The 25975-nt window shown below is 39.7% G+C and overlaps 1 protein-coding gene across 2 annotated transcripts; it reads right to left on the bottom strand.

The window, feature by feature from the left end:
- Positions 1-346: 346 nt before the first annotated feature.
- On the bottom strand, positions 347-21276 carry tmf1 (TATA element modulatory factor 1). 2 transcript variants are annotated; one of them, XM_069937097.1, is made up of 9 exons: positions 20769-21276; positions 10139-11466; positions 9363-9466; positions 6954-7080; positions 5797-5902; positions 4226-4368; positions 3747-3913; positions 2872-3028; positions 347-481 (listed from the first exon to the last, which is right to left on the bottom strand). In XM_069937097.1, the coding sequence occupies exons 1-9, from the start codon at positions 20917-20919 to the stop codon at positions 362-364; spliced, it is 2403 nt and encodes an 800-aa protein (XP_069793198.1). In that variant the 5' UTR covers positions 20920-21276; the 3' UTR covers positions 347-361. The 2 variants fall into 2 exon arrangements, with proteins under 2 accessions (XP_069793198.1, XP_069793197.1); XM_069937096.1 differs by having other exon boundaries at positions 10139-11469; positions 20769-21275.
- Between the last annotated feature and the right edge of the window lie 4699 nt (positions 21277-25975).

Raw genomic sequence — 25975 nt, 5'->3', positions numbered from 1 at the left:
AGTATTCTGCAGATCACACTTCAGTCAAATACAGCAGATCTTATTCCTATACAAGGTTAAGATTAGAATCTCTCTTGTCAGTTAAATATAGTTCACTTGTCATCCATGGCTTGTCATGATCAAGTGGAGATTGATTTTTCTCCTTTTCTAATCCATGGATATCACTGCACATATAATTATGTACATATCAGTTCTGAACTGGAGATAGCTTTTGGTTTGTGCAAATCAGTGACTCTTTGATTAAGGATGTTTGTTTGAGCCACTAAGAATGTTTAATTTGATCAGAAAAATAATGTCAGAAAGAAAAAAAAACACCAATCTTTCTTCCCAATTTCCACATCTACATCATTCAACATCAATTTCACAAATATACAGTGATAATGTATACCTGCTGTAATTCCCCAATTTCTTGACGCAAGTAGTCCTCTTTCCTGGCTTGTTGCTGCTCAGCCCGTTGGAGACCCATCCTGAGGTCTGCCACCTGCGTATCAACCAAAAACCAATTCATGCACTGTGCAAAATGTAGACCAAATGAGACATTATCTACAAGAATGAAACTCACCTTTGTATTTTCATAATTTGGCAATCAACAAAAATATCCAATTGCTAACTGATAATACCACATATTTACCCATGATCATTAAAGTTTTTTTTCCCCAGAAAATAATGATCTATGCACAACTAATTCTATTAAAAATCAAAGCTTTGGAGGAACTAAATGTAAACGTATGCAGGCAAATTCCTCTTTACACTTAATTCATCACAATTTTTTCTCATGCAAGATGAATTCACATTAACCAATAAAAAGAATCAATGCGAATAATTAAAATGAATCCCTATCCTTTCAGATTGTCTATCAAGAATTTTAACATTTGTTTTGAAAACAACTTTTCGCTGCATATAATGCCAAAACTATTAAGATTAATAAAAATGATTATGATATTTTTCATTTATTTCATAATTACATCATAACTAAATAATTTCTTAGAAAAATATTTGTCCAAAGCTGACTGCACGGATTTTGATTTTTTTTCTCATTATATAATTTCCTATAGTTAGCGATCACTTTTCTAAATTGTTGTGGACCTCCACGCTTCTTTCCATGTTAAGATCAACATTTAGATAAAAATCCTTGTTGGTTTCAACAAGTTCAAATCCTTTTTGAAAAATTTTGGGCAATTTTGCAGCAACATTTTTATCAGTGCGAGCAGCTTGCCCTGTAATTCTTACGTTGTGTCATCCTGGTCGATGTTTAAAGCGGTCAAACCAACCTAAACGCTCAGCAAAAGTTTCCATCCCCTCGAAATTTATTTTCTTTAAGCATCGAAAGATGTTTAAAGCTTTGGTTTGAATGTTTCTTGTACAAAGTGATATTCGCCTTTGGTTACAATCTTCAATCCAAAGATGAAGCAGCCGTTGCATTTCAATCATTAATGGACTTCTGCTTTGAGTAATTTGCATGCTTAGAACAACTGATGCAACTTTACCTCGAACTTCTTACTTAAAATTATATGTACCGTTGACTCATTGTAGCCCAGATCATGTCCGATTTTCACATTTCTGGCACTATCTTTATATCATTTAATAACTTTGTTTTTCTTCTAATGTAATTGTTTTTCTTTTCCTTTTAATATCACAGGTCAGATTCTTTTCCACATTTTCTTTTATCCACATTTAATAGGGGGAACACAATGAGTCTGACAGTCATTTGCACCTATTTTATTTAGGGCCATTCACATGATCTACTTGTAACTAAGTTTTCCAGAAAGATCTCACAATAACTGAATAATTACACACGTAAAACAGAAAATGATCACAGTTTTCCAAATCGCAGTAACTTTATTTTGTGTTGATTGAAGTAACGTATAGCGGGATTTGCCTGTACTGGCTGTTCCACATGTTCCGCATGAGTTTTTGTTTGTTAATTCTTCTTCCAAATCAGATGTGGAAGCATTTGTCATATCACTTATAAATTCCATCAAGTGCTCAAGATCAACTTTTTCCTACATATTTACCTCCAAACTATTTGAGTACTTGTCTGATGCTTAGGTGTACTTAGATCACAAACTTATCAATTTGAAAGATTGCATGACTTACAGGTTAAAAAATCAAAATGCTTTTGAATCACATTTCAGTATTCAAGATATTTGTTTTCAAAACTGATTCTCTCCAAACCCTATTTTAGATCAAGGACATCTAATCAGATGCATAGTAAAACACTTAATTTTAATTGATTTAAAATGTTTGTTAAAAATGATATTAGTAGCCACCTAACTACATGTTACAGAAAGCATTTATAAATTTGATTAGAACCCTTGACAGAATTGCAAGGCAATTATCGCCTCAGACGCTCTTCTGTACAATTACCACAAAATCTTTAAACCTATTGGTTTAAATTCGGACAGCATGGACACTGTTGTTTTTACTCATTAAGTGAAAAGTCTGTTCTAAAGTAGCGTAAAGTTTTTCACTTTTTATTAGAACTTTATACGATAAAAACTATCTTAAAATAATGAAAACTATACTTAAAAGTTAATAAAATGGACAATAAAATAATTATCTGAACCATTTCTATACTCTCCTGGTTCTAAACAGTACAACAGGCAAACTCAAACTGAATGTTTATTTTAAACATGCAAAGTTAGCTAACCTTGGAATTAGCTGTTACTAAGAGACACTTATAGAATTCGTAAATGATATTCGCTGACTTCTTGAAAAACATGTTTGCAAGTCATTTTATCCCTTACAAACTATTTTAATTAATTGGACTAAAGAAGTCAAATCATTTTATCAAAGATGTATTTTCAGAATGTTAATTTATTTACATATAAATGCAAAAATAATCATTGTTTTAAAAAAAACTATACAAACTTGAACTGCAAGTGCCTCTTGTTGCTGCTTGGCCTCTTCCTGAGCTCGCTCTAGTGCCACTGACAGTGCTTCCTTGGATTTAATCTCATGACTCAGAGCTGCTTCCTGGGCTTCACTATCTTTAGCAGCATTGGACCTGTGCAGCTCAGCAAGCTCTCTGAAAATAAGAAAGTTAGTCAATATCATGAGACCATTTACAAGCAATCTGTAATAAATTATTTCACTGAAGAAAATAAACAGTCAGATAAATCAAAAATTGTTTTCTTAATCAATGAGGGTAGCTGCAGCAAACCTATTATTTGTTTCTTTTTAAAATGAGCCAAGAATTCTATAATATGCCCTGTACAACAAGAAGCAACACTCATGCCAGCAGAGAGCGAAGATAGGATTATTGTGTTGTGGCCTAAATTTCTCAAACAATTTAATGGTGTGAACTTGGCTCCCAACTGCAAGGGGCTGTAAAATGAACAAATAAACTTGTCTTCCCTGATAGACCAATACTGACATATTGGAGGCTGTACCTGTTTTATCCTTTCTGGCCATCCCTGTTATCACCTGTTGCAAGAGCAGCTGCAGCACCTCATCCTTTGCCATTTCTTCTAATCAGAAAACCCAATCCATTCCCTTGGAGAGAGGGAGGAGCATTTCCGAACAACTGACTGAAGAGTGCAGGAAAGACCCAGAAGTAGATTGGATTTGTGCTCATTTTGGTGAGAAACTCATTAAAATGAAGAGGGGAAGCAGCTTCCAAAAATCAAGTACCAATTAACTGTTCATTTTAATATATCCAATACATTCACAGAACTTCTAATTAAAAGAAATACAATGCTTAATGGCATGAAGTATGAAATGCAGATAATGTATCCTGCTCTTACTTGTATGAATTGTCAAGTGCAGACTGAAAGCTACGATTTTTTTCTTGAAGCTCATCCAAGTTCATTTGTAACTTGCTCATCTCTTTTTCTTGTCTCTCCACCATGGCATGCAACTTCTTGATCGTCTCTCGATCCTGTTTTTCCACCTCTTCTTTACCATCAAGCACCTGCAGAGAGAGGGGTAAAAAAAAAATCACAAAAGTGAAAATGAATTTCTGTTTATGATGTGAACATAATAAGTATAAAATACAAACTATTTATATTTTATAATTTTTGAAGTCTAACCAAATTGCTCACATTTCTAAAATAACTCTGACCCCACAGCTTTAGCCATTCCATAACAAACTGAAGGTAAAAAGGTAGGTTTTCTGGCCCTGAACAAAATACATCTCCCAACCTTGTCATTACATTGTACACTAAAATAACATTTTAATATTCAGAGTCAATTTTAATAAACAGCATAAATTCAATTCTCTAACCTGCTGCAGATGCTTAATTTCCTCCTCTTGTTCTTTGGCCTTCTTGCTCTGTTTTGAAATTAGTGTCTCATGTTCTTTCTCTTTTGTCCTGAGCTTCTTTATTATATTAGAATTGTGCAAATGTTGTTTGGAAAGCTTCTCCCCTGAAACCATGAACAGTGTATTGAAGATAAAGTTTCTATTGCTTTGGCTTGTTTCCAACAACTGAAAGATTACTTGACTAAAATATTTAAATAATTTTCTAACAAAAGCAAACTACAAATGAGGTCACTTTGCCTGGCCCGATAGCTCTGGACCTGAACAAAAGAACACTTTCTTTTGTTTATTCCTCTGTACTTTACCTCCATCTTCACAGAGATAGACATTCCAGATCCAAAATACAAAAGGATGCAACATTTCAATCAGCTAACACTAATTCAGAATAAGTAACCAATAGGAATGTGTAAAATTATACAACAAATATTTGTAACACTGCACAATTCCTGTTACTTGCATAAGATTTCTTCCCTGTCTTTTGAGCAGCAAACCAAGAAACTCAATACTAACACCAAACTGGGCATGTCCAGTAAAACCATAAAACAAAGAATTGTTAGTGGCTGCAGGCTATCAAACCCACAAGCTTGTTCGACCACTTTCACACCCTGTTGATTCACTTTATGTCCAAAATTAAACATTTTCTTCCAGAAAAATGATCTCAATTTTGGTCAGCAATTAATGTGGTTTTTTTTTTCCATTTTTTGTTGATACAGTAATTACAAATACAGTAATTAAAATCTGAAATTATCAGTTGCAAACTTATGAGAAGAAATACTTCAGTAATTTAGACTAGTGCATCATTAAATTAACTTACAGTGGACTTGACAAGTCCTAATATTTTCTTAAGTGAATTTAAAGGACATGATTCAGAAAATTCCATGCATTCAAAATGGAATCTCTTGGCACAATGCAAGGCACTTCCAATATCTGGTAGTTCAGGGCATCTCCCAGGTTTCAGTGTTCAAATGTTTATAAGTTGCTGTGTTATTTGTACTTTCATGATTGTTTTGTTAGTTGTTTGCAAACTTGTGCTTCAAAGACACATATAATGAATATGTATGAAACTACCAAAACTAAGGAAACAATAAATATACGAGAGTAGAAAGAAATTTTGCCCCAGAAGATATTCCATACCACTCCATATTTCTTTGTAGTTTTGTTCAAAATAACAAGGTGTTCTATATATTCCAATTTTTTTTTTGTTGTCAATTCAATTTGTTTCAGAGGAAATGCACAGCAAAATGCCAAACAGGTCAATTATAAAAAGACACAAAAGCTTCTCTAGTCATAAAGTTTATCCTAAAAGAGCTCTCAGAACAAAATACATGGGTCTATTCAGTGTTATTCATTTATCTGACTTCTAATTGAGAAAGGAAACTAGATTGAGCATTAAAAGTCGATTGGATTTTGCTGCTATTTCATGTAACATACAAGGTGATGCTTTTCAGACCTAATGTTTAAAGTGTAGAATGTGAACATTTAGGAATATTACAAATATTTAATGTCATTGATTAAAAACCATTAATTTTTCCTACCCTCCTCCAACAGCCCTCTGATCTGTTCATCTTTCTCTCGTACAAGGTCTGCTGTTTCATTCGAAGTAAACCTAGTGGACAGTTCCATCTTCAGCGCTTTTAATTCCTAAAAAAAATCACAAATAATGTGTAAGAAAAATTACAGATTTAACAATGAAAATATTTTGATGAATTCCTATATATAAGCATTAACATTCTTTTAAATATTTTATTTATTAATATCCAATTATATAACTTGGTTTCTGCTCAAAACTATTCCTGCAGCCCCAAAGTTGCATTAAATTAAAAAAAAACGTAATTGAATAAACGCTCAGTTGCTTGCCGTGTGCAAGACTTGACAAATGGTATTAATCAAAAACACTTAACTCAATGTCAGCCTGAAATCTGTCCCAATGTCATTGCTCACCTCATAATTGCCTGACATTCGTCAAGTGCTCCCTCATCGCTGTCCCAATGTTAACCTAAGTATTCCCTCCATACTGTCCAAGAGCTCCTCAATGCACCTCCAATGCCAGTCTTTCCACTTCATATGGATAATACATACGTCAGTCTGGACATCCTGGAGACCCTATTACTCGTTGCCCTTGAACTCCCTCAGCATTGTTCCAATATCACCCCAGACACTCCCTCAGCTCTGCCACATGTCGTCCAGGTTCTCTGCCTATGCTGCCAAATGTCCACCACCAGACATTCCCTCAGCACTGCCATGACATCATCCCAGGCTCTCTGTCTGTACTTCCAAATGTCCACCACCAGACATTCCCTCAGCATTGCCATGACATCATCCCAGGCTCTCTGTCTGTACTGCCAAAAGTCCACCACCACTGTCATGATGTCATCCCAGGCTCTCTGTGCTGCCATACATTCCCTGAGCACTGCCCTGATGTCTGCCCAGGCTCCCCTTTTACCCTAGTATAGTGATCCCTCAGCAATCTCCATGGATTGGTCAACCTGCTCTCCTTCAGCCCAGCTAATCCCTCTGAGATGCCAGTTAATGAACATGCCAGTTATTTAAATGCCAGATGAACAAACTTTCACTGTATTACAACATATTCTCTCCATAACTATTTATATGTTTTATTTCAATTAAAAACTTTAATGTTGCCTTTTAGATCTTAACATAAGAAAATTCAAGCAACAATAACAACTCTGCTTACCTTTTTAACATCATCCCTTTCTTTACAAACAAGATTGGCTTTCTTTTCAGATTCTGCAATGCGTTGAGTGAACTCATCCTTTATAGATGAGATACTGGTGCTTTCTTCCTTCAGACTGATCATTTCACTTCACATGTAGAACATAAAGAAATTGAAGCTTGTTTAAAAACATTTACAAAAATTATTCAAAATTAGCCTCAATAAATTGAACTCAGAATTAAATAATCAAACTAAATAAATCTTATCTCTGCACTTACAGGTACTTTGGCAAAATAATGCAGGGAAAATTTCAAATGATGTTGCTGGGACTTGTGGAGATAAGTTAGGTTGAATAGGTTTATTCTCTGGAGCACCAAAGAATGAGGGAAGAGTTAACAGAAGTATACAAAATTCTGAGGGGTATAGATGGGGTAAATGCGAGCAGGCTTTTTCCACTGAAGTGGATGAGACAAGAATGAGAATACATGGATTTAGGGCAAAAGGTGAAACATTTAAGTGGAACTTTTGCAGGAAACATCTTCACCCACAAAGTAGTGAGGGTGTGGAATGAGCTGCCAGTATAAGTGTTGGATGTAGGTTCGAGAGAAATTTGGATAGGTGTGTGGGATGGGAAGGATATGGATCTGTGTGCAGGTAAAAAGGATTAAGTGGAAAAATAGTTGGCACAAGCCAGATGGGCCAAGGGGCCTGTTGTAGTATTCAATTATTCTATATTTTTTTTACTCTTAAATTAGGCTGGATAGAATCAATAACTATGATTTGGAACATAACAGAGAAACTAAAACTGACAATGGAGTTGTACAACACGCACTTTGATTCCTTGATTTTCCCTATCTCTATTTTATCAGTGATCATCCAATTTTTTTTAACTCCCCAATTAATTGAAATGCCAAAAAAACTAAACTAAAACAAAACTAGATTTTCATGGTCAATTGTGACTAAAAGGAATGATTAAATAATCAATTAAAGTATGGATTAGCAGTAGTTACTGAAAAAAAAAAGTGATGACATTTATGTTTATGGCAATATCTATATTAATTTTTAAAACAAAATGCCTTCAACATCATGCACTAACATAAACACATTATAGTTGATAAACCAAAGATTACATTCTGTCATTTAAAATGAAAGATGCACTCTAGAAAATTGTAATACAAAGACAAATGCCCTGTTCTCGCCTTTGGTAGAAATTTAAAATTTTTAGATAAATCATTTAGACAAGGAATGGCAAATAGATTTTAGACAAGTGTGAGGTGCTGCATTTTGGAAGTTAAACCAGGTCAAGGTAAGCACAGTAAATTGCAGAGTCCTGGGGAGAGTTTTAAAATAGCAAACCTAGGGGTCATAGAGACGACAAAGTAGTTAGGGTGGTGAAGAATGCATTGTCACAGAGGACAAGAAATGAGACCTCATGTTCAAACTGCACAAGACATTTGTAAGATGGCACTCTGTGCCATTCTGGTCACCCAGGAACAAGAAAGATGGCATTAAGCTGGAGATGATGCAGAAAAGATTCTCAAGGATGTAGCCAGGACTGGAAAGCTGGAGTAATGACTAGAGAGTGACCTTAGAGGTGTATAAAGGTACAGGTTCCATTATTGTCAGGTAATACTACATTTAAAATGTAACAGACTTTAAATTCTTTAACCTTTGTCTACCTAAGGCAGACAGAGTCGCCACTTCATCCGGTGACATGAAGGGTATAGTTAAGGTGAAAAGTCACAGTCTTTTATTTTAATCAGCGTAAAGGAGTCTAAAGCCAGAGGACATAGGTTTACAGTGGGATGGGAAGGATTTAAAGTGGAGTTGAGGAACAAGTTTTTCCTCACATGCAGGCTGGTGGATATGTGGAAGGAACTGCTAGAGAGAGCAGTAAAGGTGGATACAATTACAACATTTAAAATGTATTTATGCAGATTCATGGAAAGGTTTAGAGCAGCCATTCTCAATCATTTTTTGGCAATGGCCACCTTAAGACTGCTCAAATTTTATGAATACATTTCCCTATGAAGGAATCATTTTGCTTTCTTCCAGACTATTCTCCTACTGACTACATTAAAAAAAAAATCAGTCCATCATGGCCCCCCCCTTAAATGTGCTATGGCCCCAGGGATGGGGAACTGTACAACTCCCCACTGAGAAAAGCTGGTTTGGAGGGTTATGGGCCAAAAGCAGGCAATTGGGGCTATTTCAGGCAGGTAACTTGGGTCACCATGGACAAGTTGAAGAGAATGGCCTGTTTCCATGCTGTGTAACTTTGACAAATAATATTTGTTCATTTTTCTTTTCTATATTCCACCATATATAAAAAAAAATAACAATGACTTGTTTTAAAATATTTTCTGTTACTCTATGCCGCCCATTATCTTAAAGATCTAAAGTAATGATACTTCCATAAACCTTACTTACTCTTTCAGGTTATCAATTGCCTCCTCCAACGCTGCCTTGTCTTTGCTAACAGACAACAATTGAGCTTCTCTCTTTTCCAACTTGTCTGCCAAATCATCAATTATCTGAAGGCCATTAAAAGATAAATATGAATAACATTCAAACTTTCATATCAACTTTAGCGATATAAAGCAATTACTATAATAGCAAAACTGGACAGGAAGGAATTTCGAAACATTATCATTATTATCAAGGACTGATAATCTGTCAGACCAAAGAAGATCATAATTCTATGTTGAGACTACTTATCTCAGCCAGAGAAGCTGTAGGAAAATTACAGTTAATGCCTGGGAGTTGAAAATCTGGGAGTATTCACAATCTCATTTCCTAATCGTGTAGCTTGCACATTTAAATCTTGGGGGATGGTCTTTGCCCACGTCACAAATGGCCATGTGGGCAAGATGCTACAGGACAATGGACATGGGATGCAATTGACAATATAAATGTCATTGGTAATGACCTTGTCTTATTAAACGGATATTGGTTCATTCCATTCCAGAGATTTTTAAACTTTTATTTCTAAAGTGACATTCCAATGTAGCACCAAAAGACTGACATACTGCCATCTTTAAATCACATTTTGTCACAGAGAGAACCCTCTTTGGGAATAATGGAACTTCTAGAAGGAAAGGAGAATTGAATCCAGAAGAGAAAAGTACCTCATTGTAATTATATAACCAATCCTGCACATAATTCTGTTTAATTTCAAAGAATTAAGGGAATATAAACAAATTTACCTGTTGTAGATTAACTTTTTCAAGTTCATTACTGGGTTGACATTCATCTCTTATGGTTCCTTCAGATGGTCTGTTGATCACTATACATTCTGCATTTTGATTCTCCATTATTGTCAGACTAAGTGCAGGCAAGATCTCTGGTTGCTCACTGTTCACTGGTGTTGCACTTCGGCCACTCTCTTCCATTTCACTTTCATCAAGTATATTCTCTTTCTGAGCATCATTTATGCTCTCTTCCACATTGTTCACTGGGTGATGATCAGTCAGTGAACCATTACAGACAGACTGGGTAAGAGATCCTGGAGCCACGTTACATGCTCGACCTGAAGTTTCATCATCAGAATTAATTTCACTCACACTCTGACTGTCTAATGATTGCATACTAAAAGTGTCAATTCTCTCAAATGCATCCGAAGAAGCGCAGCTCTCAGTAAGTTTCTGATATTCGTCTAGACGGTGATAGTCAGTACAGGTCGATGTTGATAGCAGCTGAAAGGATGTCTGCATCAAATGCAGATTAGCCTTTGAATCGACAGCTTCTTGTCTAGAACTAGCTGAACTCTCACTAATAATACTTTCATGGTCCAATACCTCAATGTCACTTGTTGTTGATGTTCCTGATGAAAATGTACTAATGGGGGGTGAGGGAGTGTTACTTTGTCGGTCCTCAGATTTTTGCTCTTTTGCTTCCAAGAGTGAATCCTTCACGGAAGCAGTGTGGGATTTTGACGGACTGTCAGGCGGGCTTGCTGGAGTTTTTTCTGAGGTTTTATTTACCCTTTCAATACTAGAGGCAACCAATGTATTTGGCTTGATTACTTTAGAAGTCATAGATGCAATTTCATTTCCTGTCACAATTAACTTTACTTCATCCTTATTCTGGAGATCCTCACTTTGAGAAGATTTGGAACTTTCCGCTTTTCTATAAAGTAGCTGGTGATCAATAAGTTGATCTGTTGTTACCTCCAAATCGCTGTGCACTTTCTGGGGTACAGCTGTACAGTCCTCATTGGAATTTGCCTTTTCCGGCACATTTAAAACAACAGATTCAGAGAAATGACCAGTCAATCTTGTTTCTACATCTTTGGGCAGTTGAGATTTGCTTGGAGGCTTGGAGACAACTGGTGTTTTCTCCATAATTTGAACATCAGTTGAATTCAGAAAAGCATTGAAGAAGGTCTCAGATTCATCTACGACAGTTCGTGTAACTGGGGTCGTAATAGCTTTAGGTGAAGACACACAATGAGGCTCAGGGTTATCTTCTGAAGACGATCCCCATTGTGTGGAAACCCATCCTTCATTTATTGAAGAGCTTTTTCCTGGCAGTGCTGCTATATTTTTTTTAAAAATGGGAGGTAATTAAAAAAAATCAAATAAAACCTTAAATTCCAAAGTATTTTTAGAAATACAATCTCATATCTCCGTGTTAAAGAATTATTAAAATGCACAACCAATCAAGTTAACTTGTTCAATTATACTTTTGTTCCCACTGCAACACCTTTCTTAGAAATCAACATCTCAGAGCAACTTGCAAGAGAGAGAACATTACTTAAAGGGCGGTAGAAGAGAAAGGCCTTTTAACAAAGCTTCAGACAGCAGTCGCAAGACAAAGTGCTTTCAGGAGAAAATGCCAGTGATCAGCAGCATGGCAACTTAATAATCAATATTTTTATATTTAGAAGGCAAATGACAATAAGAAGGAGAGTATTCTGAATAGTCTTAGCAATGATGAATTGAATCAATTTGAAATGAATTGTTCAGTCACATGTATTGTGATATAGTGGTGGTGGGGGAGAAAGGGGGACTTTGTTTTACAGCTATTAAAGGTTGAATGGCAACTCTAAAAGAATATTTGCCTGCAACAAAAACATGGATAAAATTATGCCATTATTTTTCTGTTGCAAACTTTTGCCTTATGTGAAGCAATTTCAATAGTCACTTGTTCCATTTTAACACTGCAGCTCAATAAAACTGGTTAGACCACACCTGGAATATTGTATTCAGTTCTGGAAGGATGTAGAACCTATAGAAAGAGTATTGCATGAATAAGCAGAAGGGGACTAATGATGGTAAGGCTTCTAGGAGCCGCATCATTTCCGGGACTCACAAGATGCAGAGAGCATGCAAATCTCGGATATTTAAACGACTGTTAGAACACCATTAAACCAATCAGCTCATAGTGTCTCGTGTTCTTTGTTGCTTCACCACTTGCTACAGTGTTGACATGCTACAAAAGTTACAAAAGCAAGAGCTACAAAAGTTACTTTATCTTTTATGAAGGATTTAAATCTGATAGATGTATGGAGACAGTCACGCCCTAGGATGAGAGATTATTAATTCTACTCAAAGGTTCACAACTCTTATACGAGAATCAATTTGTTTTTTTTTGTAAATGTCTGCACAATTAAAAATCAGAGTGGTCGAAACAGAGCATCTAACTAGATTGCTATCTGATCATGACTTTAACAATAACAGTGCCAGAAAAAACAAGAGAGTGTTGATAGATGCCATTTTAATGCTACACTGTTGAGAAGAACAGTTTTCTGTAATTTTATTAGGGGACAAATAGAATTGTTTTGAGAAATGAACTGCCCCTCTATTAATGATAGTGGGTTTTTTTTTAATATGGGACACCCTCAAGGATTATCTAAGGGGACAGATAATTTTATATACTAAAAAATAAAGAAGGAATACATGGTCAATGGTCTGGAGAAAGAAATAACACAGCCGGAAAAAGAGTACCAGAGAACGTGTGAGAAAGATCTTGGAAAACAAAAAAAAATTGAAATACAATACCCTGCAAACATATAAAATAGAAAAAAAATTGTTTAAACAAAAATATTATGAATTGAAAGATAGAGTGCATAAAGTTCTATCATGGCAATTAAAGGCAAAAGAGTCGTCAAGGAAGAGCCTGATAAATTAACATATAATCAGAAAGAAATTAACAACACTTTTAAACAATATTATACAAAACTATATAAATCTGAATTACTAGGAGACTCTAGTGAAATAGATGAATTTCTCTCAGAGAATGAATTGCCAAAATTGGAAAGTAAAGATCATATTAAATTGTTGCCCCCTTTACTAGAGAAGAGATTGAAAAAGCCTTGAATACATTAAAGGCGAATAAATCGCTGGGGGAAAGATGGGTTTCTGTCTGAATTTTACAAACAATTTAACAACCTTTTGATGCCTCAGGTGGCAGAAACCCAGACCCTCCCAGAATCCTTCTCAACAGCTATTATCATGGTGCTACCAAAAAAGAACAGAAATCTGCTAAACCAGTCTATTTCCCTATTAAATGTAGACTATAAGATTTTGGCTAAAGCACTAGCTAATAGACAAGGGAAATATTTACCTAAATTGATAAATCTGGATCAGGTAGGCTTCATTAAAAAAAAAGACACTCTGCAGTAATCTGAGCTGACTACTCAGTATAATTCATCTGGCTAAATCTAAAGTTAACCTGAGTATAACTATGTTTGGATGCAGAAAAGGCATTCAATCGATCGGAGTGGCCATTTTTATTTAAAGCATTAGAAAAGTTTGGAATGGGCTGAATATTTATTGATTGGATTTAAAAAAATCCTCTATCATAAACCATGGGCCAAAATTGTAACTAGTGGTCAGATGTAATTGATGTTCCTTTTGAATAGATCCAGGATTCTTGTTTTGACGAATGAACCATGAGCAGAGGCTAATAAGGAGGGATCTGGATATAAAGGGATTCAGAGTTGACCAGGAAGAGCATAAAAATAATTTGTTTGCAGATGATGTGCTGTTGTATTTATCAGATCCTGATGAGTCTGCCCGAACTACAGACCACATTGGAGAAATATGGAAACTTTCTAGTTATAAAATTAATTTGAAAAAGAGCAAAATTATGCCACGAACAAATTTTCATATGAAAGATACCAAAAAGGAAGTCAGTTTAAATGGAAACTGGAAGGAATTAAATGTTTAGGAATAGGCTAGATAATAATTATCTCCCCTTGCTTGGAAAGGTAAAAGAGAAGATGGAGGGTCAATTTTGTGAAAATGTAAGTGATGCCAAGAATGCAATACCTCTTTCAGTCATTGCCTATTTCTCTACCTCAATTTTTTTTTTAAGATACTCAATGGACATAATAAAGTTTCTTTGGAATAATGAAGTGCTTAGGATTTCCATAGAGAAACTGACATGGGAATATAAATTGGGGGGGGGGGGGGGGGGGAGGATATTAAGATTGCTGGATTTAAAAAAAAAACACATTATCTAACAACCCAGGTGAGTTTCCTTTCATTCTTCTTTGAAGAGCAAGCTCTCCCTCATGGATCCAAATGGGATTACATTTAGGGAGGAGGCAGCAAAGGATTTTATTTAAAAATGGAATGTCAAATTATTAACAAAAAAAACCAGATGACTCCATTTTAATGCACAAGATTATAGTTTGGTATGAGATTAATGAGGGTATTAGAAAAAAAGCACCACTGTGCCAGAATGAATTATTGCCCATGAATTTGGGCAATAGATTTCTAAACATTTGGTATGAGAAAGGAATTAGGTATATTGAAGATTATTACCAGGAAGGGCTTAAGTTCTTTGAACAATTAAAGCAGAAATATGATTTTGTTCAATGGAACCTTTTACTTCTTCCTTCAATTAAGGTCCTTCTTGCAAGAAAGATGGGGTCCCCGCCCTCAAGTAACAAGGTGGAAGGGATGCTTTGACTGGGTAATGCACCCAAATTTATATCTAGGATGTATTTTGTTCTCCAAGGCTAAAGTGATAAGATGGGCTTACAAAGATCGAGAGAGAAGTGGGAGTCGGATCTAGGTGTTATAATACCAGAGGAGTGTTGGTCTGATTAGTGTTTGGATAGTATGACAACAATTAATGTGAGATATTGATTGCTTCAATACAATTTTTTTTTACATCAATTATATCTCACACCACAAAAACAAAAATATGAAATATGCTTTAGATGTGGCATTGAAATAGGAACCTTTTTACATTCTACTTGATTGTGTGCAAAGGTAAGACCATTCTGGTATAATATCGCTGAAATACTAACAAGAATAACAGAGTGACCTTTCCATGAAACCTAGAGCTGTAACTTGTGGGTAATCTTATAGACATGAGGTACGAACTAACTAAATTTCAAATTTGTTTTGTTAAAATAGCTTTGGCTGTGGCTAAGAAGTGTATAGCTATCACTTGGAAATCCAACTCTCCCCGAATTGTTGCTCGATGGGCTGCAGAGATTCGTAGTGTATACCCATGGAGAAAATTACCTATAACTTAAAGAATAAATATGATACTTTAGTGGTAAGCTGGGGGGGGGGGGGAGTGGGCAGAACCAGCACTAACAGTTCCAAACTCATGATAGCTAGATATAACAGGTTCCTATCTACTAGCCACTACAGCCACGAGGCATAGTGACTCAGTAGCACCCATAGGTCTACGGAGAAGCCCTGGCCTACTCAACATGAATGTCATGAGGTAGTACATACTCCAGATGTCATGACGCCTGGTCACCTGTTGTTTGTCTATATCAAGTCTGACAGCATGTCAATAAATGTTTTTGCTCTTCTCTGGCTGAAACCTGAGGTGTGGTCTCATTATTCATCCTATTTTGACATGATGGCATTTGTCCATAACTTACATCTGCCACAATACATTTATTAATATATGGCAACTGTGCTTGGATCATATAGGGGTCTAATTATAAATATGACCCTTCAACGTATGCAACGATGTGATATACCTCCCCCCAAAAAAATTTGAAAAATGAGGGGGGGGGAGAGAAAGAGATATTTTAAATAAATTTTAAAAAGCATTTGTATTAAAACCAAAAAAATTAAAAGTTAAAAAATATTCTGGAAAAAAAATTGGCTTCCTTTTTTCCGTTAGCTTCCTGAACTTTTTTCCCTACAATTCCAATTGAAACTAACTGCATCTTGGATCCTGCAGCAGATCTAACTTGTCACAGGTAGGACTCTGTATTTCCACAAGAATGCATTAAATCCTAGACTTATGCATTTCCCATTGGCAATTGAGTTGGGACTCACTTCCTTTTCAGCACTGAACACTAACTGAACTGCCAGTAAAAGTCAGTGTTATCTTCTCCAATATATTTTCGGTACTTTAGATATCTGAAAAAAAGCTGGAGATACTCAGTATATCAAGCAGCATCCGTTGAAGGAGCATTTCAGACTGAGACTCTTTATCAGAACTGGGAGAGAAACAAGTTTGAGTAGCAGAGAAGGTGGGGAGCAATAAATAGAGCAAATAGAATATCTGTCTGAATTGCTGTGCATGCCCCTCATGTTAGTATTAGCAACACAATACACAAAGAAATTCATTATACTAATGCTTTCTTACCCAGCTTTATACGAACATATCTTAAAATTATACCAGAAGTTGAAGGTGGTCTTAATATTTAATTTTTTTAAAGCACTTCCTTGGAAGTGCTGCAATATTGCAGCAGCGAACCCACCCCACTCGTCACGCGCGGTCAGCGGGGCAGCTGCGGCAAGGATGGTGCCGTTGGCTCTTCTCTTCCAGTATGGACCAGAAGTATGCATGCAGTGAGTTCTTGGATGTGAGGGTCGGGCTCCGGATGGCCTTAAAGGCTGTAGTGCCAAATTCAAAGGAAATCAGTTGGTTAGGCCAAGCGGAGGCCCAATTCCAGATCAAGCAGATTACCTCAGATACAACAAAATACTTTCACATCAGGAAGCCACTTCATGAGTTGATGGCCTCATCCAGGAGTCACCAGAGGAAGGCAAATACATGGCTCTAAAGAACATCCTCATTAGCACTTACGGGCTAACACGACTTATTGGGCCACAGAATTACCAAGGACAGCACCATTCCTTTACACAAGGTGAAGGCTACACAACAGTTCGCCAGACCAATGACTCTGAAGGGTCTGCAAGAATTCATGGACATGGTGAATTTCTGCAAAAGTTTCATCCCCGCAGCTGCCAGCATCATGCACCTACTCTTTGTGTTAATGTCAAACTCCAAGAGAGAACTCGAGTGGACTGACAAGGTGCAGGCCACTTTCCAGAAAACCAAGTAGGCCCTGGCTGCCACAACAATGCTTGTCCAACCTCACATGGACGTGCCCACAGCCTTAACTATTGACGCATCCAACACAGCGGTGGGAGGTGGCCTGGAAAAGTTTGTGCACAACACCTGGAGGCCCCTCGCCTTTTTCAGCCATCACCTACAAGCACCTGAACTAAGGTACAGCACATTCGACAGAGAGCTGCTAGCCCTCTATGTCACCATCCACTATTTCTGCTACTTCTTGGAGGGGCGGCCTTTCGTAGTCTACGTGGACCATAAACTGCTGACATTTGCATTCTCCAAATCCTCTGACACATGGTCTGCCCACCAGCAGCGGCACTTATCTTTCGTCTCAGAATTCACTACCTCCATCCCCACCTCTTGGGCAAAGAAAACATTGTCACCGACGCAATCTCCAGGCTGGCTGTTCATGCCCTGTCGCAAGGCATCAGCTATCACAACCTGGCTCGAGCCCAACAGGACGAACCCAAAACCCACAGTTTCAACACGGCCATCATGAGTCTGCAGCTCCGAAACCTCCCACTGGATACCAACAGCGCAACTTTACTCTGCAACATCTCCACTGGTGAAACCTGACCAACTGTCCCCACCCAATGGCGACGAATGGTTTTCGACATGCTACATGTCCTTTTCCATCCATCGATTTGAACGTCGCTACGGATGATATCCTCCCGTTTCATCTGGCACAGGTTGCAGAAGCAATGAATGGGCGAAAACCTGCATGTACTGCCAACCTGCACATCAAACTCCGCCTTCAACAGTTCGACACATGGACTCACAGGTTCCAACATGTTCACCTTGACATAGTAAGCCCCTTGCCAGTCTCCCAAGGGTTGCGATACCTGTTCACGATAGTGGACAGATTCACCCGATGGCCGGAGGCCGTCCCCATCCCAGACGTCATCTCTGACACTTGCGCCAGAGCTTTCCTCTCCACCTGGGTCTTCCGCTTTGGAGTCCCAGCGCACATAACTACCGACCCGGTAGCCCAATTCACCTTCACCCTTTGGAACAAACTCTCCAAATACCACTGCCTGTCACCTCCAATCCAAAGGAAGAGTCGAGTGTTTTCATCACCACTTTAAGTCGACATTGATGGCAAGGCTTGAGTGGCCAAACTGGGTGGATGAACTGCCATGGGTTCTCCTCGGTATCCACATAGCTCCGAAGGATGACCTCAAGACCTCCTCAGCAAAGTTAGTCTATGGCAAACCCCCTTGCAGTCCCAGACTAATTCCTCCCTTCACCTCTAGACAAAGACTCTGACACCGCCATTGAACAGGAAAAACTAAGAGACACTGCCACCCCTGCCCCTCCCCCTGATTGCTCTGCAGGCTCAGACACCCATTCAGCATCCCTATGAGGGTCCCTACAAGGTGCTCCGGAGAAATGCATCTACTTTCACTCTCAACATCAGGGGAAGAGAGGAACTTTTCACCCTGAAACCAGCACACTTGGACTGGTTTCACTGCCAGAACGTAGAGGTCAGCCACCAAAGCAGCAGATCTCACCCATGATGCACAGTGAGACCACTGGTGGCAGTTCTGGGAGGAGGGGGTTGTGTAGCGGCACACATAATTGCAGCGGCAAACTGACCCCACTTGTCATGCGCTGTTAGCGGGGCAGCTGTGGCAAAGACAGTGTAACAGGTCCTTCTCTTCCAATACAGACCTGAAGTACGCGTACACGCTTATGTCAGTGACATGTGAGTTCTGGGACACGAGGGGCAGACTCCGGACAGCCTTAAAGGCTGCAGCACAAACTTCAAAGTAAATCAGTTGTGCTTAACGAGCTCATAGCCTGCTGTCTCAGTTCTTTTCGCTGAACTCGCACACAACCCAAGATAAAGTTCTGATTTGTGTAAGTTGTGTTAATTTACTGTTTACTATTATTGATTAATGTTGTTCATTTAATACTGTCAAAATATTATCAAATACTGTCAAGTAACAAAAAAAAAGATTAAAGTGATCTGTGTACTTTTGAAGCCACCCAGTTACAAAATTCAGACCCATTATTTGGCAAAGCTTCTCATCTTCAAAACACTGAACAATGATGTTGTGAAAACATAGTCTTCCTTTTCAGCATCATTTTCCCTGTTCCAGACTTCTGTCAAGTCCAAATATATATTGCTGCAATCTTGACAATCATCCAAAGTGCAGTCATTTTATTCTCTTCCTGTATGTAACTTAATATGACCAAGAACATTGCAAGTGTTCTGGCAGCTTATGAAATTCAATTTTAATTATCAGCAAAAATAATTCATCTCAGTTTTGAGAATATTTGGATATACACGAGTAGAATTTGCAGAAAATGAATGTAATAAAAAGAGGAAGAAGACAACAGAGGAAAAATATTACAGAATCACAGAATAAACATAAGAGGGCTGTGGGTTGATTGGGGTATTTGGACAGCATGGTTCCATGGGCCTGTTACTATGCTGTATATCTAAAATTTTTTAATTTATAAAAATAATTACAGAATGCAACAAAGGCATTTAATCTATCCAAACTTGTGTGTTATACGAGAAAGGAATCCAAGTAGTTCCTTCTGCAATGCACAAAAGTGCTGGCAGCATCTATAGGAGGCAAAGGGTAACTAATAATTTGAGCCTCAGCGTTTTGTTAAGGTATAAGCAAAAGGCAGGCAGGTGTCCGACAAAAGGTGGGGGGACAACAGGAGAGAAGAGAGGAAGGGGCAGGGGGTTCTCAGGCACAGCGTATCAGGTAAAAGTCTTCAACCTGAAGGCATTAACATTGACTTCTCCACTTTCTGTTAAATTCCTCCCCCACGTCTCTGTCTTTCACTATCCCTGTCTCCTTTCCTCTACTTCCCTCTCCATGGAGAAGGCTACCCCTCCCCTTATCACCTCAGGTTTTATTCTCTTTTGCCTTCCCACCCATATCCACCTATGACCTCACCTATTTGCCTTTACCCCCACCTTTTATTTTGGCTTTTTGCTCATCCCTTGACTAAGGGCTCAGGCCCAAAACGCTGGCTACCCTTTACTCCCTATAGTTGCTCTTTGACCTGTTGAGTTTCTCCAGCACTTCTGGGTATTACACTCCAAACACAACGTTTGCAAATGTTCGTGTTTAAATTCAAGTTCATTGCCCCTCCACATCGCTGAAAGGTTGTTCTCTTTATATACAAATCCAACTCCCTTTAGAATTGCATACTTGAATCTGCTTCCATGCTATTCCAGACATTAATAACAAACAATGGAAACAAATAAGATTCTCCTTTTGCCAATCACTTTCATTCTACGTCCCCAGCGCTTAGTCCTTCTGTCAGAGATGTGTTTCTCTCGATCTATTAATAACTTTACAACTTCAGACCCTCTTTGGTCAAAGAGACAAAAAAAAAATCCTTCACATCAGTTCAGGAAGTATTCCTTATGAAAGATGATCAGAACTCCTCAGTCATGGCCCAGCTCTGAAATCGTGACACCCTTTCCCCACTGGGTAAAGACAAACGAGGGACAACTGGCTCTTCACACTGTGCTGAGGTGCAGCGCGATCCTGCAGAGGCAATGGCTCCGGGTCACTGTACCTTCCTCGTACTCCACCGCGAGACTGAGGCCGCCAGCCCACGAGACCCCTTCGTCTTCCTGGATGTCTAGGACCCTGTCGATGGATTTCTGAGCTTGGGACAGCGCCTGCTTGGCGAAGCTCGACAGATGCGAGGCATTGAACCAGCTCATCTTGACCGCCCCTCAGCACAGAGGCCGAGACCTTGGATGCGGAGGGAGGGCCAGCCCGGACCCAAAGCAATCGTGGCCCTGCGACTAGCGGCTTCTCTGTCCGCGCAGCGAGCTCTCCGACCCCACGGCCTGTCAGCGCGGCGCGGCTGAGCAGTGCCTGCCGATCCGACGCGAAGGGAGACGACGCCTTTGATGGCGGAGCGCCGATCGTGCCTCTCGCCTCACTTGCAACTCTCCACGTAGCAGCAATGACGCATTCTCCCAGCCTCCCCTGCGCCAAGGCCACTTGCCCCTCAATCCTTGCGTGCGCCTGCCCCGCAGTCCCAAGTCCCTCTGCGAGGTGCTGCTGGTATGTCGCCTCACTCGCAACTCTACACGTAGCAGCAATGACGCATTCTCCCAGCCTCCCCTGCGCCAAGGCCACTTGCCCCTCACTCCTTGCGTGCGCCTGCCCCGCAGTCCCAAGTCCCTCTGCGAGGTGCTGCTGGTATGTCGCCTCACTTGCAACTCTCCACGTAGCAGCAATGACGCATTCTCCCAGCCTCCCCTGCGCCAAGGCCACTTGCCCCTCACTCCTTGTGTGCGCCTGGCCCGCAGTCCCAAGCCCTTCTGCGAGGTGCTGCTGGAATGAAAGAGCCCTTGGGCTCAGATTTCGATGAGTAAACATGCTCTGAAATGCTTCATTCCCCCACAGTCTGCCAGGGGCGATGTCGGCAACACCATAGAAAGTTGAAGCACACCCTCCCAAATGTTGCATTCAATCCCCCAGCCCGGTAATAAACTAACATTGGATTTCCCTGTCTTCCCCCGAATCCTCTGCACCTCTGCACACCACTTTTGCAGTCTATTTCCCACGGAAGAAAATCTCCTATTTTTGATGAAGGGTTGAGACACGAAATGTTGCCGATTATTTTCTCTCACTGATGCATTCAATTCCTCCAGCCAATTGTTGACTTCAGCACCTGTAGTCCCAGCATTTTATGTTTCCTACGTTATCCCAAATTTATGCCGACTCGCCTTACCAATTTCATTGGATCGTATACCTCGGGAGTCCCTTTATGTTCTCTTCCCAATTTACTTTCGAATCTATTCTTGTGCCATCGGCAAACTTGGTGACTACAACTCTGGTCCCTTTATTATTTTATGTAAATTATTTCAGAAAATGAAGGTGACAGGGCACCTCCCAAAGTTACACTATTATTTACATCTTGTTCCTAGAAGACCCATTTATGCCTCCCTTCTGTTTTCTGTTAACCTTGGTAGATTCTCAAATAAGAGGTTAAAGAGTGTGACATGGTTCACCAAACTGGTTACTGAGAAGTGAACAACGAGAAACTGGATGGACTCGGCAGGTCAGGCAGCATCCATGGAGAAAAATGGCCATACTGTGGCAGTACGGCATTAGGCAGGCGAACCGGCCCCGCTTGTCATGCGCGCGGCGGGGCAGCCAGCCAAAATGGCGCTGTCGGGAGTTTCCTCCCGACCTCGGCACCGGGCTCAGAAGCCCGCGCTTGAAGACCCACGTGATGCCCCGGTGATGTCGGGGCCCCCCAGCGTGGTTCTCAGCCAGCCAGGCTTGGAGTATAAGACCAGCCAGGCAGCCTGCAATAAATCAGTTTTTGCTCACTGAACTCAACCCATCTGGTTGTGCGATCCTTCAGTTAGCAGTGTAGCCACCACTACAATTGGTGACCCCGACAGGTTCAAACGTCTTTGAACCCAACATGAATGACCCTTTGATCAATGCTATAGCCATCAAGCTTCCTGACTTCTGGGTTCAGGAGCCGGAGACCTGGTTCAGCCACACAGAGGCTAATTTTCACCTCCGCTAGATTTCATCAGATTCGACCAAGTTCTACCATGTGGTCGCCGCCCTGGACCAGGCCACCACCAAACGAGTGCTGCACCTCGTTCAGCACCCACCCATGGGAAATAAGTATGGGATCATCAAGCAGGTGCTCACCGGCTCCCTCGGCCTCTTCAGGCGCCAGCGTGCCACTTGGATGCTGCGCCTTGATGCCTTGGGGACAGAACTCCAATTGAGTTGATGGACGAGATGCTCACGCTCATGGGCGATCACACTAACTGCCCACTCTTCGAGCGCATCTTCCTCGACCAACTGCCTGAAGACATCCAGCCGTTACTGTCCCAGGAGAGCTTTGTTGACCCGAGGAAGGTCATTCAAAAGGCTCAAGAGCTATGGCTAAACGATTCCCAGAGGGCTCAGCAGTTCAGCAGGTTACGAGTCACGGGCATGACCATGCCAAGCCTTCCTCTAGTGCTGCAGTGGAACACCCAGCCCTTGCAGGGACCTCAAAGAGCATAGCCAGAAGCAAGTCATCCATTTCAGGCCTCTGTTTCTTCGACCAGCATTGGGGAGCCAAGGCTTGGAAGTGTCGTCAGACCTGCTCGTTCCAAGGAAACGAACAGACCGGCCACTGTTAATGGCTGCGGCGGCTGGACAAGAACACAGCCTCCACTACCTGAGGGATTCAGTCAGCGGCCGATGCTTCCTCGTCAACACCTGGGGCCAGATTAGCATCATCCCGGCCACAGCCATGAAGTCCCGGAACTGGCCTCGATGACCTCCCCTCCGTGCAGCCAATTCGACGGAGATCCGGACATATGGAGACAAGACTGTCCACTTCCATATAGGCCAGCAGAAGTTCTCGTGGAGGTTCACAGTTTCGTTCCTTCCAGCCGCTATCCTGGGTGTTGATTTCCTCCTCACCCATGGACTCCTGGTCGATATTTTAGGTAGGTGACTGGTAGATGCCCGGACCTTCAAATCCATTTGCCTCAACACCTCTCGCACAAAGTAGCCGCAGATGGCCCTGGTCAGCACACCCAAGGACAAGTTTCAGTGTATCCTGAACAAGTTCCTGTCCCTCTTCAAGCCACAGTTCTCCGTCGCCTCACCACGCCATGGGGTGTTCCACTACATCCCCATCCACGGCCCACCAGTCCACGCCAAGGCACATCGGCTCCTGCCGGACAAGCTCCAAATAGCGAAGGAAGAGTTCTCACATCTGCAGGAGCTGGGGATCATTCGACACTCTGACAGTCCTTGGGCCTCACCACTCCACCTGGTCCCGAAAGTCTCTGGCGGCTGATGCCCTTGAAGAGATTATCAATGGCTTAAAGACGTGATGGTACCTGACCGATACCCGATCCCTCACATCCAGGACTTTACAGCCAACCTGCATGGCGCGAGGGTATTCTCCAAGGTCGACCTGGTGTGCGGGTATCACGAAATCCCGGTGCACCCCAAGGACATACCATAAACGGCCATCATCACCCCCTTTGGCTTGTTCGAGTTGCTGTACATGCCGATCAGGCTCAAAAATGCCGCCCAGACCTTCCAGCGCCTTATGGACACAGTGAGCAGGGATATGAATTTCATATTCATTTACCTAGATGACATCTTTGTTGCCAGCAGAGACCGGTCACAACACAAGTCTCACCTGCGCACCCTCTTCTCCCAACTGGCTGACTTTGGCCTAATGATCAATCCGGCCAAGTGCCAGTTCGGGAAAGAGTCCATGCAGTTCCTGGGCCATACCATCACGGCCGAAGGAGCCACACCTGCCGCTACGAAGGTTGCTGCAATCAGAGAGTTCCCACGCCCGGACAACCTCAAGGGGCTACAGGAGTTCACAGGTATGATCAATTTCTATAACCGTGGAATGGTTGTAATGGTGACTCGGCAGTTGGAGCTGATTAAAAGAAGAGTTGTCCTTTTTTTTTCTAATTTTTTTTTTAAAAAAAGGGATATTAAATAATGATGATGTTAGTTTAAGATGAAGTGAGAGTTGGGGGAGAGAACTGGATAGGCACTATTTCCTGAAAGTCATCTGCTACGTGTGAGTTATCTCACACCCATTTTTTTGGGAGTTACCGCATTGTGCGGTTTAGACGGGAGGGGGTAAATTTTTAACCTCCTACCCGTTTTTCCTTTTTTTTGTATTATTAGATTAAATAGTGAAGGGGTTTTTTTTGTTTAAATATTTTAAAAAAAGCATAAGAAAGTATTTGATTGTTTAAAAAACTAAAAATTGATGTGTTTTTTTTTGTAAAGTTTATTCAGTAGATAAGGAATATCTGAAATTTAAATGTGAATGGGATGGATAAGTTTTTTTTATATATTTTTTCTTTAACTTTAAGGTGAAAGGAGTGGTAATTTTGGTGTATATTATTTTGCTATTTTAGTTATAGAACGAAGGGAATAATGGTGAAAGTTATAAATTGAATTGTACAATTTTTAATGAGGCTTGAATTTTGTTTGTGGTTTATGCTCCATTTGTTGAAGATATAGATTTCATTGTAGATGTGTTTTTATTATTCGGATATCTGAATTTTAACGTAATGATTGGGGATATTTAAATGTGGTATTGGAGCTTTTATTGGATAGCTATTTAAGAGTAAAAGGGAAAAATGGTGGAAGAGTACTAAAATTGAATTGTACAATGCTTAATGAGGTTTGTATTTTGTTTTAAGATGGTGGTTTATGTGACTAATATGATGATAGATGTGAAGTTAGTTGATATTTGGTGAAGGTTTATCTCTATAGAGAAAGTTTTTTTTTCATCTTCTTTTTCATGCTACAATTTTTTTTTAAGAATTGATTATTGTTTAAGAATTTTTGATAGATAATGTTACTAACTTTACTAATTTTTTATATTAAGTTTGAGTTAAATATATGTTTCATCTTAACTTTGTTTGTTAAATATATGCATTTAAGTTTGATTTAAATATGTTTTTTTAAGTCTGATATTTTAGTATTAATTACTTTTCTTTTTGTTAGTATTTTAATCGGTTATGTTTTTGTTTTTTTTTTGTAAGTGGGTTTTTTTTCTCACATATATTATTAACTTTATTAATTCTTCACTCTTTATTTTGGGGGGGAAAGAGGGGGTTGGACTAATTTGAGTTGGGTTATTAATGTGTAATAATTATTGGGGAGGGTATAGTTTATTTAGATTACTGATATTGTATTGTAATTTTATTATTTTATTCTTAATTTTTTTAATGTAATCCTATATGTTATTCATGTTAT

This window comes from Narcine bancroftii, chromosome 5, assembly GCF_036971445.1.
Source record: "Narcine bancroftii isolate sNarBan1 chromosome 5, sNarBan1.hap1, whole genome shotgun sequence".
NCBI classification, from domain to species: domain Eukaryota; kingdom Metazoa; phylum Chordata; class Chondrichthyes; order Torpediniformes; family Narcinidae; genus Narcine; species Narcine bancroftii.
Note: the sequence above shows the minus strand (reverse complement) of the source record. Positions and strands in the feature narration are given on the sequence as shown.

Coding starts and splice junctions, on each gene's coding strand:
- tmf1 (XM_069937096.1), bottom strand. CDS start 20,919: ATGAGCTGGTTCAATGCCTCGCATCTGTCGAGCTTCGCCAAGCAGGCG. Junction 11,470..20,768: donor CGCGGTGGAGTACGAGGAAG/GTACAGTGACCC, acceptor AAAAAAATATAG/CAGCACTGCCAGGAAAAAGC. Junction 9,467..10,138: donor AAAAAGTTAATCTACAACAG/GTAAATTTGTTT, acceptor AATGGCCTTCAG/ATAATTGATGATTTGGCAGA.